At 64.3% G+C, this 20,242-nt stretch overlaps 1 protein-coding gene across 11 annotated transcripts in view; it reads right to left on the reverse strand.

Annotated features, from left to right (window-relative positions):
* The window catches only part of ADGRB1 (adhesion G protein-coupled receptor B1), an 88,976-nt gene that overhangs the window by 53,293 nt on the left and 15,441 nt on the right, over window positions 1–20,242 (reverse strand). For 10 of the 11 annotated variants that reach the window (XM_087447382.1, XM_087447379.1, XM_087447380.1 and 7 more), the window contains 11 exons: window positions 9,545–9,706; window positions 8,217–8,327; window positions 7,593–7,757; window positions 6,811–6,975; window positions 5,993–6,157; window positions 5,489–5,653; window positions 5,198–5,299; window positions 3,720–3,826; window positions 3,311–3,505; window positions 2,711–2,779; window positions 1,948–2,056 (listed from right to left, as the gene is read on the reverse strand). In XM_087447382.1, the coding sequence (XP_087303508.1) occupies window positions 1,948–2,056; window positions 2,711–2,779; window positions 3,311–3,505; window positions 3,720–3,826; window positions 5,198–5,299; window positions 5,489–5,653; window positions 5,993–6,157; window positions 6,811–6,975; window positions 7,593–7,757; window positions 8,217–8,327; window positions 9,545–9,706 (1,515 nt within the window). The remainder of the gene's footprint in view (window positions 1–1,947; window positions 2,057–2,710; window positions 2,780–3,310; window positions 3,506–3,719; window positions 3,827–5,197; window positions 5,300–5,488; window positions 5,654–5,992; window positions 6,158–6,810; window positions 6,976–7,592; window positions 7,758–8,216; window positions 8,328–9,544; window positions 9,707–20,242) is intronic. The other variant, XM_087447387.1, reaches the window with a different exon arrangement.

Here is a 20,242-nt window from a genome sequence, read left to right on the forward strand (position 1 = left end):
GTGTGGGGTGTGGGGATGTGTGGGGTGTGGGGATGTGTGGGGTGTGTAGCATGTGGTGGGTATGTAGCGTGTGTCGGGGTTGTGGGGTGTGTGAGGTGTGGGGGTGTGGGGTGTGGGATGTGTGGGGGTGTAGCATGTGTGTGGGTTGTGGGATGTGTGGTGTGTGGGTTGTGGGATGTGTGGTGTGTGGGGTGTGGGATGTGTGGTGTGTGGGGTGTGGGATGTGTGGTGTGTGGGGTGTGTGGGGATGTGTGGGGTGTGTAGGATGTGTGGGGTGTGTAGTGTGTATGGGGGTGGGGAGGTGTGAGGTGTGGGGTGTGGGGTGTGTGGGGTGTGGGGTGTGTGGGGTGTGTGGGGTGTGGGGTGTGTGGGGTGTGTGGGGATGTGTGGGGTGTGTTGGATGTGTGGGGTGTGTAGCGTGTGTGGGGGGTGGGGAGGGTGTGAGGTGTGGGGGGTGTGGGGTGTGTGGGGTGTGGGGTGTGGGATGTGTGGGGTGTGAGGGTAATGAGGGTGACTGGGAGGAGCCTCCTTGGTGACAAAGGCTGGCCCTGAACGTCCGTCCACTCAGGACAGGGCCCCCCGGGCAGGATGTCGGGGGACCGCAGCCACCCCGACGCCCCTCCGGAGGCTTTGGGTGCGCCACACACACTGGGAGCCTGCAGCCCGTGAGGCCCTGGACCGGGAGGCCTGCATCCGCCTGCTGCGGGCCACACCAGGTCCCCCACCCCCCGGGACGCTTGCCTCTCACGCAGGAAAGGCCAGTCTGCCCGCGAGGACGGGGACAGGACGGTGCCTCAGAGACAGGGACGCCACGCCGGCCTTCTGACGAGGCAGCCTGGAGCCACCGCGGACCCTGCCTGCCAGGTGACCTCCAATAGCACCTGACCCCACCTCCCTGGCCTGAGTTCCCCCACCTGTGAAAGGCAGGCTGGTCATGCCCCCACCCTGGCCTTAGAGGTCTCCCCGGCTCTGACCAACCTCCAGGATGCGGGCAGAAGGGCAGTACTAGCGCTCTGAGAACCCCCAGCCTAGCAAACATGGGGACATCTGTCCTCGCCCAGGACAGCTCCGTGCCTTTTAGCATGAGTGGCGGGGGGAGATCCAGGCAAGGCCCCAGGTGTGTGTGCTAATGCAGCACAGCTGACCTCGGGCATATCACTAGAGGTTGAGTGCCTCCACAAGGAAGGTGACAATCTCCCTCCTTGGTGCTGTTTGGATCACAGCTGGGGCCAGCGTCCACTTGAATCCCCCACTGCAAGGAAGGACCCTGACCACTGGAGAGGATCAGGAGAGGAGCCCCAGGACGGGAGGATTTAAGAAATGCGGCCCAGGGGAGCTACCTAAGGGGACATTGCTAGTAACCACCAAATATGATTGTTGCAGGTACTTATAAGAACAGCCACCATTTACATTCTGGGGGCCAGGCCCAGTTATCCCTCTCTACGTCCCCAAGAGGTGAGTACTATTATGGCCCCATTTCAGAGTTCCGGTCAATGCCATGGAGCTGGGTGGAGACCAGGCCCCTCCGACAAGAGGCTTCTGGGAGTGAGGGCACAGAAGGGGGCGGCTCCATAGTCCTGCCTTCAAAGCTCGAGGCCGTCCCAGCACAGAGGGCACGGGGGGGCGGGGGTGACGACGGGAAGTGGCCCCTAGCCCCAGGGAGGTGCAAGCAGAGGGCTGGCTGTGGTCTGGGATCCTGGTGGGTCCTAGGACTCGGGGTCTCCAGGATACCCCACGCTGACCCCTCCCGGGGTCCTATCCGACCACAATCGTCAGGAAACTTGGCTCTGAGCACCCAAAAACGGGACTGATCTGAGAAAGTGACTCCGAGGGTCCGCAGAGCGCAAGTGGCTGCTGCCCATTCATGCAGATGAGGGAGCTGAGGCGGGCCCTGCCCAGGGCCACGAGCAGGGGCACGGGGGTCAGCGGAGCGAGGGGCGGGCTTACCCAGGTTGTCCGTCACCTGGTACGCGTCCCGCAAGTCCTTCATGCGGAAGCCGATGACATCCACAAAGTCCTCCACCAGCCGGAACAGCTCCTTGGTGTTGGGGCCCATCTGGGGGCGGGGGGGGGTCAGGGAGCCTTGGAGATGGTGGGGAGCAGCCCCGCACCCAGCCGGACACACCCTCTAGGTCCTCCGCCTCCTCCCGCCTCCTCCCGCATCTGCTCCCCTTCTCAGCTCTGTCCTCATTCCCCGGCACGGCGAGGCTGCGGCCCGCCTTGGGGAGCAGGTCAGGACCTCAGAGGATTCTGTGCCACTTTGTGGATGAGCACACTGAGCCCAGAGGGGCTGCTGAGCCGGCCCCGTGGCCAGGGACTCAGGCTGCGGGGGAGAGCGGGGACTCTGGAGACCCGCAGCCCCCACACCAGGAACTGCCTGAGGACAGTAGTGGTGGCAGCATCCAGGTCAATCTGGGGAGAAGGGAGGCCACCGCTCTTCCCAGGTGGGAAAGAACCACCATGTCCTGGTCACCCTGACGTGCCCCGCACAGTGGACACCCACACCCCTCACTGAGCCCCACGAGGGGTGCTACCACCCTCTGTCAACGGGGAAACCCAGGTTCAGAAGGGTAAGCAACTTCCTCAAAGTCACGCCACCAGCAGAGGCCACGCTGGGATTTGAACCCAGGGCCCACCCTGGGCTAGGTGCCAGAGACACCGGGGCCCATCCTGCTGCTCTGACCACAGGGCCCCAGACCCGTGTCCGCACCAGCTGGGCCTCCTCCCACTTGTCCCGGTTCTCCTCTGCCAGCAGGTTGCTGATGATCTGGACAAAGTTCTGGAAAGAAGTGAAGGAGGGCCAGAGAGCAGAGAATAAGGCACCAGAATCCAGGCTCAGAGTGTGACCAGGGTCAGGGCTCAGTGTGTGACCAGGACCAGGGCTCAGAGTGTGACCAGGACCAGGGCTCCGTGTGTGACCAAGATCAGGGCTCAGAGTGTGACCAGGACCAGGGCTCAGTGTGTGACCAGGACCAGGGCTCAGAGTGTGACCAGGACCAGGGCTCAGAGTGTGACCAGGGCCAGGGCTCAGTGTGTGACCAGGACCAGGGCCAGGGCTCAGAGTGTGACCAGGACCAGGGCTCAGTATGTGACCAAGGTCAGGGCTCAGGGTGTGACCAGCATCACAGTTCAGTGTGTGACCAGTGTGAGGGGTCTGGGCTCAGCAGGTGACCAGGGTCAGGCTCAATGTGTGACCAGGATCAGGGCCCAGCCTCTGGCCAGGTCAGGACTCAGTAAGGCTGGGGTCCAGGACCACTCCCTGTCCACCCTCCCACACGCCCACCCCCGGGCCACCCTCCTGGGAGCCCACCTGCACATCCCCGGGAGTGGGGCTGTAGTAGGCCCTCCGGAAGATCTCCGTCATGTTCCTTAGGACGTCGATGGTGGAGAGCAGGTCCCCACTGTAGCTGGTCCCATCCTGGGAGATCTCCACCAGCGTCTGGATTACCTCGGAAACGCCCTCCCCGGGCAGCCCACGCTGCGCCTTCGCCAGGTGCTCCCGAGTCTGGGGAGACAGAGGAGTGGGTGCTGCGACTCTGCAGGACATGGCAAGGCAGGCACCACGGACCCCCATGCCTCGAGGACCCTCTGCGGCCCCCAGCCAGTGGCCACAGCTGACCAGTGTCCACAGGGCATGGCATGTCGGGCTACGTCTGAGGGACACAAGGCAGGAGAGCACCCTGGAGGGGGGCAGGGAGGGAGACCACCGGCGGCCTCACCATCATCTGGATGTTTCGGTAGTCAATGGAGACGCAGCGGATGTAGGTGGGGGGCTCCCAGTAGGCGATGCCCTCCTCGTCCAGCTCACAGCGCCGCAGGATGAGGCCTGGGGAGACAGTGGGCAGCTCTGCCTCCCCCTCTCAGGTGGGCACCATCTCCAGCGCAGGAATCACACCCACAGCTCCCAGGCACGAGCCCCTCTGGACAGGACCCTCCGGCCCCAGAAGCAGGGCCTCGCCCTCGGCCTCCCGCTAAGAGCAGAGCCACGCAGGGCGGCCTGTCTTCTTTCCTTCAACACGTTTGGGAGTGGCCGCTGCAAGTCAGGAGCTGTGCCAGGTGCCGGGGACCCGGCAGGACCAAATTTCAGAGGCCCTCCGCGTGGAGGCAGAGCCCTCAGCCAAGCAGGGGCTTCGGACTTCAGCCCGGGGGCCCTCCTGGAGTCCCTCCCAATCCAGAGCCCAGGGGGGAGCCAACCCCCAGGTGCCCCGGCCCGGCTCTACCCCTGGGGCGGCAGGGGCCTCGGGCAGCCCAGGAGGGTGTCCTCCGACGGCCTGGGTGCGCATGCACGCGCAGCAGTGACGACCACTGAGAACTGCCACAACCTGCCACCCAACAGAGCCACGGGGCGGGCAGGGACACCCGCTCCACAGCGTGGCGCACGATCAAAATGAGGGGAGGTTGGTCATAAGTGTCGACAGAAGGCCCGAGGAGCCGCACCATCGTGTGGCCCGTGTTTCCTCATGTTGTGCCTCTGACTTGCAATATGCTACCAAGAACATGTATTGTCTGTAAACAAATTGAGGGGGCAGGAATCACGGCCCCCACTGCCGTCCCCACCCCGCCTGGACCACCCTACCCCTTCCTTACTACAGTCCTGTGGGGGAGCCCACAATGCCCTCGTTTTACAGAGAGAAAACAGAAGCTCAGAGAGGGTCACTTTCTGAACGTCACACAGCAAACAACAAGAGTACACAAACTGCCAGCACGCCTTCAGATAACATGGGGGAAGAAGAACAACCCCTGGGTGCAGCCGGGACCCTTTCCCTGGGAGCCCCCTCACCTCCCATCACTCCACAGAGCTGCTCGGGGATTAAGACCACAGGCCTTCAAAGCGGAGTTCCCACTTACTGGCCCCGCGAGCCCAGGGCAAGTGTGTTAACTTCTCTGCACCTCAGTTTCCCTCCTGTAAATGGTGACATCATGGGACACTGCACGTAACGGGCTTCGTGCAGGTGCTGGCTCTTGGTGAGCCCTCAGGACACCACAGCTGCCAGCAACGTCCCCACTGGGTGGCCTTGGGCTCCCAGCCTGTACTGCGCTCCAGTGCACACGAGGGGTTGCCTGGACACACATCTGGGCTGTGTCCCCGCGCTGACAGCCCCTCGGAGCAGGCCTGCAGGGGTGTCTGGGTGCCTCATGCACCCCTCTGTGACGACGGGACAGGAACCCCCCCGCCACCTGTCCTGGCGGCCCTCACCCGTGGCGTTTCGGGGACACCGGACAGCGGCCACCTCTCCCGCTGGGGTCTCTTTCCAGATCACAGCACCAAAGTTGTCCTCGTCACAGATCTCATGGGGCTCTGCCAAGGGGGCAGGATACAGGAAGGGGACGGAGAGCTGGCGGCAGGTTCGGGAAGGCCTGGACTCCTCCAGACATCTACCGTCACCAGGGGGAGGCCTTCCCCAGCAAAGCTGAGCCCCAAGCCCACCTGGCGGCTCAGGAGGCCCCTCCCACAGCCCAGCCGTGGGGGCGGGCAGGATACACTCACCAGGACACCGCTGGGCGCTGCACTGCCGGTACTCATCCTGCGGGCCCTGGCAGGCCACTCCCCCGAAGAAGGGCCCCAGGCAGACACGCTCCCGTCGCTGCGTGCCGCCCCCACAGGTGACACTGCAGCCGCCCCACGATGCCCAGGCCTGCCACTTCCCGTCCACTGCAGGACACGGCCAAGCATGGAGGCACAGGGATGGGGACGAGGAGGGTGCAGGTCCAGGAGCCACAGGGATGCAGAGACACAGGGGCCCAGGGACGCAGGACCAGGAAGCCATGAGGAGAAAAGGCATTGGGACCAGGAGAGGAGAAACCAGAGCTCAGCTTGATGCAGAAAAAAACAAACGCCTCACGTGCACGGTCCCTTCGCGACCACTCACATCCCACAGCCCCCACGCCCCCACGGCCACTTGCTGAGTCCACACTAGCCCCCACGGGCCTCGCCCCTCCCACGTGGCTCACGCCTGCCAGGCCCCCCCACAGGCCCCAGGGCAGCCCTGACCTGGGCACTGCTGCAGGAAGCAGTCTCGCGTCTCCACCCAGTGGCCCTGGCACTCTGCGCCCCCGTATGAAGGCCCGTTGCACTCCCGTGTGCGCTGCTGCCGGCCCTGGGAGCAGCTGGCGGAGCACGTGCTCCAGCTCGACCACTCGTTCCAGTTTCCATCCACTGCCCGGCCCGGGGGAGGAAGGGGACAGGAACCGGCATGAACACCCAGGGCCCCGTGCCCAGCCGGGGACACAGGCGTGCACAGCTCCAGGGGCCGCCACTCCACTATGCAGCCAGGGTCACAAGTGTGAGCACCCCCAGGGCCCATCACCCAGCCTGGGTCACAAATGTGAACACCCCTGGGGCCTCCACCCAACACTGAGTCTGGGTCACAAGTGTGAGTACCCCCAGGGGACTCACCACCCAACACCAAGCCCAGGTCATAGGTGTGAACACCCCTGGGGCCACCACCCCAACACCCAGCCTGGGAAACGAATGTGAGAACCCCTGGGGGCTACCACCACAACACTGAGTCTGGGTCACAAGTGTGAACACCCCTCAGGGGACTCACCACCCAATACCAAGCCCGGGTCATAGGTGTGAACACCCCAAGGGGCTCACCACCCCAACACCCATGGCGCATGAGTGAGACTGCCCCAGGGTCTCCAACCTCCAGCCTGATCATCATCTGAGCTTCCAATCTCTGTGCACGCTGGCAGGTGGGACTCGGTGGGCATACCTAGGCGTCTGGGGTATACCCCTGGGCCATTCCCCCTTTCCCTCCCTCCCCTCCTCCACCCCACCCTCCACCCAGCGCCCTCCCTCTCACCTACCAGGGCACAAGGCAATGTTGCAGAACTTCGTTTGCTTCTCGGGGCCCTCACAGGGGTTGCCTCCAAACTGGGGCGGCCTGCAGGTGCGCGTGCGGTCTCGGAAGCCGCGGCCACAGGTGCTGGAGCACAGGCTCCAGGGCGACCACTCATCCCAAGCGCCATGCACTGCGGAGGGACCAGACGGCGCCGCTGCGCTCTGCCACTTCTGCCGGGCCTGGCCGCCCCGCCCCCGGCCGCCCCGCCCCCGGCCTGGCCCTTGAGGCCCCTCCCACGTGTGCCCCGCCCCCGACTGCTCCCTCCCCCGAGCCCGGCCCCTGAGGCCCCGCCCCCGGCTGCCCCGTCCGGCCCCGCCCCCGAGGCCCCGTCCCCGCCCCGGCCGCCCCGCCCCCAGCCCTGCCCTTGAGGCCCCCTCCCCGACTGCGCCCACCCCCGAGCCCGGCCCCTGAGGCCCCGCCCCCGGCTGCCCTGTCCGGCCCCGCCCCCAGCCCTGCCCTTGAGGCCCCCTCCCCGACTGCGCCCACCCCGAGCCCGGCCCCTGAGGCCCCGCCCCGGCCCCGCCCCCGCCCCGGCCGCCCCGCCCCCAGCCCTGCCCTTGAGGCCCCGCCCCCGACTGCGCCCACCCCCGCCCCCGGCCCCCGCGGCCCCGCCCCTGGGGCCCCGCCCCGCCCCGGCCGCCCCGCCCCCAGCCCTGCCCTTGAGGCCCCGCCCCCGACTGCGCCCACCCCCGAGCCCGGCCCCTGAGGCCCCGCCCCAGGCCCCGCCCCCCGGCGGCGCAGGCCCACCTGGACACACGGCGGAGTTGTTGCACAGCCGCTGCTCCCGCAGGGGCCCGCTGCACTGCGTGCTGTAGGAGGAGGACACGCAGAAGCGCGTGCGGGTCTGCCAGCCCTCGCCGCAGGTGCTGGAGCACACGCTCCACGGGGACCACTCCTCGGCCGCGGGGTCACCTGCGGGCCCAGGTCTCCAGCATCACGGGCCTGCCGCTGCCTCTGGGCCCGGGGCTGCGGTCAGACCCTCAGCAGAAGTCCCCAGGAGGAGGACCGCCGAGCTGGGCAGCAGGCGGCCACAGCGAGGCCTCAAACCCAAGGGGCTAGAGCCGGGGCTGACCTCAAGGACTGGCTATTCTCCCGACAAGGCCGGGAGCCCCTGGGGGCGGCCTCGTGCTATCTCTGGGTCCCTGAGGTCTGGCCTCACACCAGTTCCCCTAAAGCCAGTCGACTTGGAGACAAGCGCGTGGCACCTGAGGTTAGTCTAATTATGGTAAGTTATGAGAGTTATTTCTTAGAATTAGCAGCAATTAATAACATATAATATTTGCCCAAAGGCTGTGTCCCCTGGAACCAACTTTCCCCGCCTTACAGAGTTTTAGTCCGACGGTGTCAGCCCTGCCCAGCCCCTGAGCTCACCTGTCTGCGGGGACGGGAACCCAAAATGCTGCAGCTCGTCCCCCAGCTCCTCACGCCGCCGGGCATCCGTGGACCGCAGGGACTGGCTCCGGGAACTGGTGCGCCCGGCGGCTGCAGGACGGCTCAGGTCAGCGTCCAGGCCTGGCCTGCAGTACCGGCCCTGGAGCTCCAGAGGGCGCTCTCGGCCCTGGGTCCCTCAGTCCCCGGCCACAGTGGGGCCCGGCTTGCCAGCACCAGGGCCACTTGGCCCCACTGGACAGTTGGGAAACCTGGCACCTGGGCACCCGGCCTGGTGCCAGCCCCTGTCCAGACACCATGAGACCCTTCCTGTGGGCCCTATCTCCCCTGCGCCCCCTCCTTCTTCCTTCAGGGCCCGTAGGCGGCACACGCAGGACCGCACGTCTGAGTGGCTGCTGCCCTCCCCTGCTCAGCGTCCCACCAGTGCCCCTGTCTCCCGCGACACCCCAGGGCCCTCCCCAGGCTCTTGAGATGAGCTCCTCTCCCCAGGAAATTTCATCAGGGAAATAACCAACCCGAAGAATGACAGTCTCATTATAACTTGATTTAACTTTATGGAAGCAGTTGAAATATGCATGAGATCATTAGAGAGCCTTATTAGAGAAATACATCCCGGAGGCAAGATCGGCGGGGTCAGGCGGGTCTGGCCAGGGCTCCCCGGGTGGGGGGGAAGAGGGCAAGCCCCATAGCCAGCCTTCCACGTGCACCCCAAAATTCCCGATCCATAGATGAGACGAAAGCACCCTCCACTCCCACCTAACTCCCGGTTCCTCCGCTCCTCTTGGGCCCACAGGACCAGGCCTGGGCCCGCCCTTAGCTAGGCTCCACCCCTCTGGCCCCGCGCCCCAGCCAGGTCTAGCCACATCTCTTCCGGGCCAGGGCCCTGGCCCCGTCTGGCCTTGCCCCAGGGCCCTCTCTCCTCTCGGCCTCCTCCCCCCACCCCCGCCCCACCCCGCTCCAGTCCCCCTCCCTCGCCTGGCATGGCCCCGCCCCAGGTCCCTCCCTCACCTGTCCTCGTCCCGCCCCAGCCCCCTCTCTCATCTGGCCTGGCTCCGCCCCAGGCACCTCCCTCCACCCCGCCCCGCGCCCCTCCTTCCACCCAGCCTTGCCCCGGGGTCCCTCCCTCACCTGTCCTGGTCCCGCCCCAGGCTCCTCTCTTATCTGGCCTGGCCCCGCCCCTGGTACCTCCCTCCACCCCGCCCCGCCCCGGGTCCCTCCCTCACCCTGCCTGGCCCGACCCGGATTCCTGCCTCTACCCGCCCCTCCCCAGACCCCTCCCCCCACCCGGGCCCGCCCATCCGCGCACTCACGGCCGCAGGCCTTGCGGTTGCACAGGCGGCCCTCTTCCAGAACCCCCTCGCAGCCGCCGCCCTCGATGCCCGGCGCGGGCAGGCAGGTGCGCGTCCGCGTCTGCAGGCCTCCCCCGCAGTCCCGCGTGCACTCGCCCCACAGGGACCACAGCTTCCAGCCGCCTGGTGGGAACCAGAGGGCAGGGGTCAGGGCCGGGGACAGAGGCAACGGGCTGGGGTGTATTTCAGAGAGTGGTCTCTGGGGTCTCCCAGGCAGGGACCTGGGGCACAGCGCCCACACGGAGAGACCCGCACGTGTGAAGGCCCCTGGGGGGGAACCAGCACAGCACGGTGGAGGGCCAGCTAGGAGGCCAGTGCCAGCCTGGACTGCTAAGTTCTGGGGATGTGAAGCAGAGAGGGGCAGGGGCAGGGAGTAGCAGAGGTGCGGGGGAAGGATCTGACCAGGGGCACTTGGGGGCTGGTGCCCACCCAGCTCCCTGGTGCCCTCTGGGTGCCCGGGTCACAGAGCCCTCCAGCACTCTGTCTACAGGCACCTGTGCCAGGTCTCTTACTGCCTTTGAATCCAGGTCCCCAGTGGGGGGCCAGACACAGAGCTGGAGCCCCAGGCCCCTCTGAAGAATGAATGGATGAATGAATGAAGACACTCCTGCCCACCCCAACGGCTGCCTCACAAGGTCCTGGAGATGGGGGTGAGGGGAGAGGGGGCCCTTTGCCAGGGCTCTCATCCCTGGGCTCAGATCCTTGGGCCCTGCTAGAGCCCCCTCCCATGGCCCTCGTCCAGTTTGCTCTGAACCCGTTTCTGCATCATCGCCACCCCATCCCCAGCCCCGGCTATGACTCTATGCTCTGTCCCCACCCCACACAGGGACACCAGAGGTGACCAAGATCCCACACCTGGTGGCCAAACGGGCCTCACACCCAGGGCCTAGCCGGACCGAGCCTCCCCCAGACCCGGCAGAGATGGCCACTGGCTGCAGAGGGAGCCTGGGGACAAAGGCCTCCACCACGGCCTCCAGGCCCCTCTGGCCACCCCTGCCCTGACCCCAGCAGCCCCCTGTCGGCCCCTGTCATGGGTCTTCCTCCATCCTGGCCCTGTCCCCCCTACAATCCAGACTTCATGCCCCCAAGAGTCTGAGCCCCTGGTGGCCCCAGTGCCACTAAGAACACTGAGCAGGACAGCCTCGAAGTCCTGGGGAGCCATTGAGGGGCGAGGAGGAGGGAGGCCGCTCATCTTGGGCCAGAGCGTGGAGGTTGCATTGATGGGCTGAGGAAGGGGCTGCTCTGTCCAGGCCTCCTGTCCAAAGGCCTCCTGTCCAAAGGCCATGCTTAAGGCTGCCTGGGTGGCTCCCACTGCGCGGGACTCTGGCTGCCGTCCCGTCTGTCCTCAGGGGTCCGGGGTCCCTGCACTCCCAGTGAAGCAGGGTTGGAGTAGGCTCACCAGGCGCCTACTGTGGCAGGCACCCTGCACACAGCACCCCGACGCTGCACCCACCTACGAGGCTGCCAATTGACAGCGGACGGCATTGCCAAGGTCCAGCACTGGGACCTGCACTCGAGCTGGGCCACTGTCCCACGCTGCCTGCTCACCTGAGGCTGGAGCAGAGGAGCGGGCTGGCCGAGGGCAGGTCACACCTGGCCTGTCAGAAGGGTCCCCGGGGCCTCTTGGAGCTTGCTTATCAGTGGCTTGGGTGAGCTGACCCACATCACGGGGTGAGAATGTGGCTGGCAGGAGGTCCCAGAGGGTGGGCTCAAGAACAGGGGCCAAGGGGGGCATTGGAGCCAAAAGACCAGGTTCACGTGGTGGCTCCACCACCCGCTGGCCGCGGGATGGTCGTCCATCCCGCCCTGGCCTCATGCCCCCCATCTGAGGATGATGGGGAGCTACTTCCCAGGTCGGGCAGCGTGAGGGTAAACAGCAAGAAAGGGCTCAGAAAGGACGGGTGTGGGTTGTCGCTGGGGTCCCGTTGACCCCAGGGAACCCACGTTGATTTGCAGCAAACTCAGTGTCCAGGTGACTCTGGTCAGGCACTGACCTGTTCTGTCCAGGGCCACCTGAAGTGTGCCAGAGCCCCCTCCTCACCGTCCCTGTGCCTGTGCTGGGAACCGACCAGCAGGGGGTGCCAGGGGCAAAGGAAACGGAGGCAGGGGGGGCACAGGCCCCCACTGTGGACGGGGCAGCCCTCCTTCTCCCTGCTGGGTGCATAGTGTGGGGAGGGGGGCCTCCACAACCCCAAGCCTGTTGTGGAACCTTCTCCTCTCTCTTCCCTCACAGAGCCCACCCTCCTGCCCACAAGTCCCACCTTCTCCTGGGCTCAGAGAGGCAGAGCACCTCAGTCAAGGGGCACACAGCAGCCAAGCCTCCTGTCCTCCACAGCGGGCCGGCCCTGTGCCCAGGCCGGTGCGACACAGCAGGTGGATGGGCCAGGTGGGCGGGCACCCAGACAAGGGGACCAGGCGGGAGGGGCTGGCTCCGACTCAGTTGCCACCCCTTGGTGGGAATGGACCCTGCTCTGTCCCTCGCTCTCACGCAGTCACGCGGCCCCCAGATGTGGAGGCCCAGGGAGGAGCTTGCTAGGCCACGGAGCGGGGGCAGGGCTCGGCTCTGCATGGACCCTCACTCCAGGAGGCAGAGGGGCCTGCTCTAAGCCCCCTCCTGGGTCTGGGTGTGAGGCCCTCGTCCATCACTGCGTTCCCACAAGGGAGGCCTCGCTGCTCCCATTGTTCAGCTGAGAAGACAGAGGCCTGCCGAAGCGAAGGGATGGCTGCGCCCCAAGCCAGGAGGAGGCCGGGCAGGAGTCGGGTCTGCCTGTTGGATCCGGGCCCCACACCCCTCAAGGAAGGTTGCTTCCCTGGTGGCCAGCTCTCCCAGGGACATCCTGGGCCGGGGTACCCTGACCCCCACCCTGGCGGGCCCTGCTCTGTGCCAGGAGCCTCAGCACACGAGAACCCTGAGGCCCAGTCCACCCCAGGAAGCAGCATTTTCTACAGTGGAGCGAACTGAGGCTCAAAGAGAGGTGGTCCGGACAGCCAGGGGCTGGGGCGAGGCCACCCCCAGGAGGGTCTGCCTGGAGCTGGCACTGGGGGGGTGCAGTGGCCAGAACCAGGGTCTCAAGTGCTGAGTAAAGGATGCCACGTAAATGCCACTTCGTCTTAAACTGCCAATATGGTGGGAGGATCCTAGAGAGGTGGGAGTGGGGGGCGCATTAGAAGGCGACCAGACCAGGGCCCCAGGGGAGGGGGTGGGGAGCCCCTGGCACGGCTCCACACGCACATGGACAGGGCAGGTGGGCGGCTCTGCAGACACCTGGCCTTCACCGCGACCACTTCACACGCCTTCCTGTGGGTGCTCACAACAGCTTCGTAACCACGCCTGTTCGAATGGCAGATGCAGACAAGGAGGCCAAGCTATCCACTGGGCTGACAACGAGAGGGACTTGAACCCGTGATCAGATTCCAAAAGCTCCCCTGTGCCCCCCAGGCTAAGGCCACCTGCCAGGACCGACCACAGGACCCCAGCCCAGTGCTCCAGGCCTCTGTGGTCTCACCTGCCAAGGCCATCCCATCCCGAGATGCCAAGACAAAGGAACAGAGAGGGCTGGAGTCCAGGGAGGTGGGCCTAGTGACAGGGCCAGGGTGGGCACTTCCTGCCTGTCCCCCCTTGCAGCCCCAGCCCAGCCCCCAGGCGGAAGCCTGAGTGACGTGGAAACTGGCAGTGGGTGGGAGAGAGAGGGTGTCCAAGCCAGGCTAATCGGAGGATGCCGCTCAGTTCCCATGGCAACCACTGCAGAGCTCAGTCTTTCAGGATAGACTTAGGTTAGGCCTCGGCTGCCAAAACACCCACTATTTCGGGGCTGGTTACCTTGGTGACCCAGGTGGGGAGGATGTGGTGGCGGAGGGGGAAGGTGGGGAGGGGGCACATCAAGAGAGGTCTGAGGGGGCGCTCAGAGGACAGACCAGCCCCCAGGCCTAGCCCTGACCCTGGTCACACACTGAGCCCCGATCCTGGTCACACTCTGAGCCCCGACCCTGGTCACACACTGAGCCCCGACCCTGGTCACACACTGAGCCCTGACCCTGGTCACACAGTGAGCCCTGATCCTGGTCACACTCTGAGCCCCGATCCTGGTCACACACTGAGCCCTGACCCTGGTCACACTCTGAGCCCTGACCCTGGTCACACACTGATCCTCATCACAGACTCACTTCTGATCCTGGGCACAGGATCCCTGATCCCCCATCACATACTGAACCCTGATCTCAGTCACATACTGATCCCCGACCTTAGCCACACTCGTGCCACTAATGAACACTCAGGAAATGGTAGCTGCTACTTTTCGTATCATTTTTATTTTTAACGTGTGTCTCCACGCATCCCTGACAACACTTGATAAATGTTTGTTGAGCGAATGCATCCACATCAAGGGGAATTACCAGGGAAGCAGGGTATTACCCCAAAGTGCTGGGCATGGAGGCGCTCAGGCCAACCCTTTGCTGGTGGCCACGGTGCTCTGGGCTGAGTGGGCTTCTAGGGGGCAGCAGAGGAGTGGGCAAGGCTGGGGGGTGGGCTGCCCCTCCAGGCCCGGAAAGAAGCTGCCTTTCTTCCCCTGCTCAATGCCCCCTCTGTCTGGAAGCTTCATTTCCATCTCATTAAGGGATGAATAGAGCCAATTAATGGCCGCCAGGCAACCTGGCCACCCAGGAGAGAGGGCACCAGGCGAGGGGGCTCCCCGCCTCCTTCCCACCCTGGTGCCCCAGCCTGGAGGCCATGGCCTCCTCATCCCTGTGTCCCAAGTCAGCTGGGATGGGGGCACTGGGGGAGGCCCTCCCCTCGCTGGGCCTTCCCGGCTTCCGGGGTCCCCTTTGGAGGAGGGGAGCTGTGCACTTCCCTTCTCCTCCAGCAGAGGTCTCCCCAGTCCAGCACGTTGGGCAGCTCCTGCCCATTCGCACCCCCGCCCGCCAGGCGGTGTTCCCCGAGGACCCACTGCATCGTGCAGCTCCCCCCACCAAGTAAGGGCCTGTCCTGGGGCACCAGGCTCCTCCTCCGAGCCCCCTGCATGGACGAGCAAGTGGGGACCACAGAAGGCAGGATGGCTCCCTGAAGCCCCTCCCCAACCCAAGCCCCAGTCCACAGCCCCCCTCGCATCGATGGTCCTGACTCAGCCCATCCTCCACCAGGGCCGCAGCTCCCACTACCGGGGGCCCGAGTGGCCGGTGGCCCGCCCAGCTGCAGCAGGCGCCATCAGACCTCAGGATGGGGCCGCGAGGGCCACGCCTGCCGCCCACGGGGCCACTTCCCAGGAAAGGAGGCCGAGGAGAGCCCCTCCAAGCTTGTGTGTCGGCGGCGCCATCTCCCTCAGCCTCACGCGGACCCTGGGAACAGGTCTGTCCCATCCCCGTTTCACAGAAGGGAACAGGCTCACGGAGCTGGCCAACTTGGCCCCGCCTACAGGTTATTCGCCTTCTCGCTGCTTCTTTCCTCCACCAGGCAGTTGTCCCGTCCTAAGAAGGGTGCCCTATGACAAGCCTGAAAGCCCGGGTCCCTCTGCCTCTGCCCCTCGGCGCTGGGTGACCTGGTCGGGGTCGCTCCCCCCCGGGCCTCGGCTGTACGACTGACACCCCTTCTCCCCATCTTTCTGGGAGGTGGAGCCCAGGCAGGGCTGTAAATCGCAGCCTCCCTGGCGGCCGGGCGGGCACAGGGCGAGCTCAGACCTCACGTGGAAATTTCTCTACGGATGACGGCGCACACGTGCGTGTCATTTTCATGGGGTCACATCCTGCGTTTCCATCTGGCATGGGCGTTGTCTACAATGGAGGCTGAAACCTTGTCTTCTAGATTTTTCTAAATTGGCCCTTGTGCCAAAAGAGCAGCATCCTTGGCGGAGACGATAAAGCCCAGTCCCTGGCAGGGGCCCTAACGCCTCCTATGCCCCGGTCCTCTCTGCCATCCCAAAACTCCAGAGACACGGCCCTTGCACCTAGAACTCCAAGCCAAGCCTCTCTCCATACCCTGCAGACCCGAGAGGGGCTCCAGAGCTTCCTCCGGAGGGAAGCTGTGAGGCTCCTAGGGTCGGGACGCCTCCAAAGTCCTGCAAGGCTGTGTGTGTCACTGCAGGGACCGCCCGCTGAGTGGTGACAGGCCTGGAGGCAGGGGTGGGGGACTCAGGCCCTGCGTGGGCTGTGTGGCCTTCAGTGGCAGGGGGGGAGGTCACGGCCCCTCAGCCAGCATCACAGCCTCCCACACCCCTCCACACCCACATGCCCGGGTGTCACTCACACACTCGGGCTCCAGCCCAGGCCCCCACCCCCAGCCTGTGCAGGCACATGGGGGGCGCACATGCACACAGGGACATAGACACACAGACACACACAGGGACGCACACACTCGCTCCTAGCCCCCAGGACGCCGCTTTTTCATTATCTTACATGTCGCTTCTGCAATAAAATTCTTTAATTAAAACATGAATATTTAAAACAACCCTTGAGAGAAATGGCCCCATCTCACCAGAGGCAGAAAGATGCAGAGAGAGACTATGGGAGAGAGTGGAGAGACGAGAGACGGCACTGAGAGCCGGGTGGGAGCAGGCCGGGCGGCGCAGAGGGCGGCGGGCGGGCGGCAGGGCGGAGAGGGAACAGTTGCTCTGGCCTGAGGAAGGCTGGCTGAGTGGACTCGTGACGTGGCCATGTGGCGTTTGGACAGGCCGGGCGGGGGGGCAGGGCTGAAAATGGGCCACAGGCTCGCCTGGGCTGCCTGCTCGCTCTCTGGCTCAACCGCAAACAGCCTTCTTGGGGTGGAGATGGAGGGAGGCACCGGTCCAGCCTCCCTGGCCAGCATGAGAGGAGGAAGCTCCCTGGACACAGGGCTCAGCAGGAAGATCTGGGGGCTCAGCTGTGTGTCTTCTGAATGATTGCTGGACCTCTCTGGTCTGTGCACCACCCCACCCCCATACACGCACGTGTGCCCCACACACACGCACTCGGGCACACACGACCCTCCCAGCAGAGCTCACTGCAGGAGAAGCCCCAGGCAGGACCACGAGGTGGCCAAGAGCTGGCTCTGCTGTCGGCCTACTGCTCACAAGCTTTGTGACCCTGGCCACTGCCTTCAAGTCTCTGTGCCTCATTGCACTCAACAAGCCTGTATCGAGTGCCCGCTGTGTGCCATCCGCCCACTGGGGGCTGCGTCAGTGAGCGGGCGAGTTCCCCTGGCCTGTGGTGCTTCCTTCCGAGCAGGCACAGAGAATGAGGAGCGGCCCCAGCACACACAGGAAATAATCCACCGTGCTCACAGGTGATGCTTGTGGGGAGGAGAACAAGACACAGTGTGCGGGGGTGGAGAGCAAGGGCTGGGGCCATTTTAAACAGCAGCATCCGGGTAGGCCTTGCCAAGAAGGTGATGTCTGAGCAAGGAGTGGAGGGAGGGAGCCCTGCGGGTATCTGGGGAGGAGCATTCCAGGCATTGGGAACAGCCCGTGCAAAGGCCCTGGGGCTGGAGGGGGCCTCGGTGGTGAGCCTATCTTATGGCTGCTAGGAAGAGTAAACTAGCTAATATGTGGATGCTTCCAGCACAGAGGGAACACTCAAAATACTGCTGCTGTTACTACCACTAAGACTATTGTTACTCCCAAGGTCCAGGAGCATCAGGGCCTTCTGAGGCCAGGGCACAGGCACTGGGGCCTGAGCCGTCTCTGGCCCACACTGCCCATTGCAGATGAACTCCCCCTTCACGTGGCCGGCAATCCCAGCCCACACACTCTCCAGGCTGTCTTCTCACAAGACCGCCAGCCCCTGACACTGCTTTGTCAGATCGCCGAAACTGGCCCTGCACAGAGCCCAGCCTCAAAACACACGTGCACACACGTGCACGAACACGCGAACACACCATGCACACACGCACATGCTCAGACACACACACACAATGCACTGCAGACATGCATGTGCACACCAATCACGCACACATGCACGCACACGTATGCATGAACTGTGCACACACGTGTCCAGTGCACTACACACATGCACGCACACACCAATCATGCACACATGCACACACACATGTATGTATGAACATGCGCACACACGTGTCCAGTGCACTACACACATGCATGCCAAGTACGTATACTGACACACTGCACGCATGAACACACATACATGCCACACATATACACACGCCCACAGGCACACGTACTTGTATGCCTGGGTGCATAAGCATATACGTACACACATGATGCACTGCACCCAGACGCATGCATACACCCACGTACTTGCACACACGCACACACAATACACTGCACACGCACGTGCACACACACACACGGACGCATGAACACGAGTCCATGCACACACATGCATGCGCACACACACCTTCCCACCCCTTCAGAGCACCGCTTCCAAGCGCGCCCCTTCCCAGAATCCCTGTGCAAGCCGGCACTACCCACCCCGCTCTCCGCATATCCCCTCCTCCTCCCCCGTGTCTTTGCCCTCAGGTCCTCGAGTTCCCCTCCCTCATAACAAGCAAAGACACTGACTTCGTCACTAACATAGCTTGTGCTTAGAAACACTTTCCCCCGTCCTCATTCCTCACGGCAATCAAGGAAAAAAGATAGTTATACTCTTTCTGTTTTAAAGATGAGGGGCCTGAGGGGATGAAAGAGCAGATGCAGATGCGGGGCCTGAGGACACACCGCGAGCGCGGGTCAGGCTGGAAGGGAGCCTAACTGGTCCCATCCTGGCGCTCCAGGTCCCAGAGCTCCAGTCTCACCTGGATGACCCACGGGCATCTCATTCTCAAGTGCCACTCTGACCTCCAGATCTTCTTCCCCCGCCTGTTCCTCCCTGCTGTGTCCCCACCCAATGCTTCCCCACTGTTCCTGGCTAGGAATTTGGGGGTGGTCTAGAGTTTCCTTCCTCCATATCCACATCCTTTGCATCAGCAAGTCCAACAGCTCCACCCCCCCCACCCCAGGACCCTCCTCTTCCCTCCCTGCTGCAACTGGTGCCCAGACCAGGCCAGCGTCAGCTCCCTCTTGGATACCAGCAGTGGCCCCCTTCTTGTCCCCAACTTCCCCCTCTGAGCCCCGACGCCCTTCTGCTTTATAGCCCGAGTGACGTCAGCGTGGGTCACTCTTCTGCTGACAGCCCTCAGGTGGCCCTTCTGCTCTCAAGATAACACACAAATGCCGCCCAGGACGCCTGTCTACCCTCGCACCCAATTCCTGTCCAGGGCCTGCATGCAGTAGGTGCTCAGGAAAGGAGTGAAGCTCCAGATCCCTCCAGCACACAAGCTCCCGCCATTCGCCACGCGTGTAACACGCCAGCCCCCTCCTCCCGGCCTCCTCCCCCCGGCAAGCTCCACACCGCTCTGAGCAGCACTAGGTCCTTCCCCGGCCTGGCCGCGGGCAAAGATGCGCACAGAGACCAGCTCTTGTGCACTGGGCGCCAGGGCGGGCGGGCTCTGGGGCCATCGTGTCTCATGTGACAGAACGGTCCTGCAAGAGTAGGATGCCGGGCCGGGCCACCGCCCCGAGCTGACCTCCTGACCCACCCACCTCCCAAACCACCTGCCCGCTTCTCTGCCCTCTTTACTCTGCTCCATTCTCTCTCCTGTCTCCACGGACCCACTCCCATCCCGCCACGCCAGAGCAGCTGCTCAAGCCAAGGTCATGGTGACCTCCACCTTGCCCAGCCGGAAGGTCCGCCCTCCCAGCCTTCGACCCGGGGGCTGGGCACCCTGACAAAACTGCTGTCCCCCCATCTTTCTGCTGGCTTCCTGGACACCCACCCGCCCCACCTCCCAGGGGCTCTGCCTCCCACTCGTCAGGCCACTGGAGGGCCCGCATCTCCCCCGTTCTCCTCTTCTCCCAGCTACGCGCACAGATTCGCGAAGGTTTCCAACCTGGGAGCCGCGGCCCGGGGGCCAGGAATAGAACCGTGTTCCAGGGTCACTGGCTTTGTGACCCCACGAAGCTAATGTTGTGCCCTTTAACAAATACGTTATTAATTAACATGATAAGGATGTTATTCAGAGGAGTCCATCGGCCTCTCTGGCTCAGGAGAGGCTATGGGCCCTGGACAATGTCACCTGGCCCCACGGTGACCCACCTAGCATGGAACACCCAGCCCTGCCTGGCCCCTGGATGCCCGGCATGCGTGTTCAGCTGCCGGCCTGGTGTCTCAAACTCAACGGTCTGACACGAGCTGTCCCCTGCCACCCTCCCATCCCAGCCACAGCCCTGGCCTCCCAAGTGCTCTCAGGAAACCCTGAGCGTCCTGCCCGTGGAGCCCCACCCAGTGTCCCATCCTGCCAACCACGTCCTCCTGCACAGGCTCCCGTCTCACCAAGGAAAACCAAGCTGCTCCAAAGGTGGAAAGGTGGACAGCCAGACAGCCGGACAGCCGGACAGGCATGCAGGACGAGCCGGGCCCTCTCTGCTGGGATGCCAAGCACACGCCCACTTCCAGCCTTTGCCTGCCCTTCCCTCAGCCCCCAACACCATTCCCGACGCCCAAGGGGCTCCCCTGCACCTCCCAGAACCTTGAACATGGCCCCCGACCTCTGGGTGAACCCACAGCCGCGCCACCAGGGAGACCCCTGCATTGTTCCCCGAGATATTCTCATCACTCCCCCAACCCCGGAAGGCAGCTCCATGAGAGGGGCTTCTGTTGGTTTTCACATGGTGTCCCTGGAGCCTAGAACACGTCGCC

Source organism: Ceratotherium simum, chromosome 23 (assembly GCF_057802395.1).
Source record: "Ceratotherium simum simum isolate JZ-2026a chromosome 23, ASM5780239v1, whole genome shotgun sequence".
Taxonomy (NCBI): Eukaryota; Metazoa; Chordata; class Mammalia; order Perissodactyla; family Rhinocerotidae; genus Ceratotherium; species Ceratotherium simum.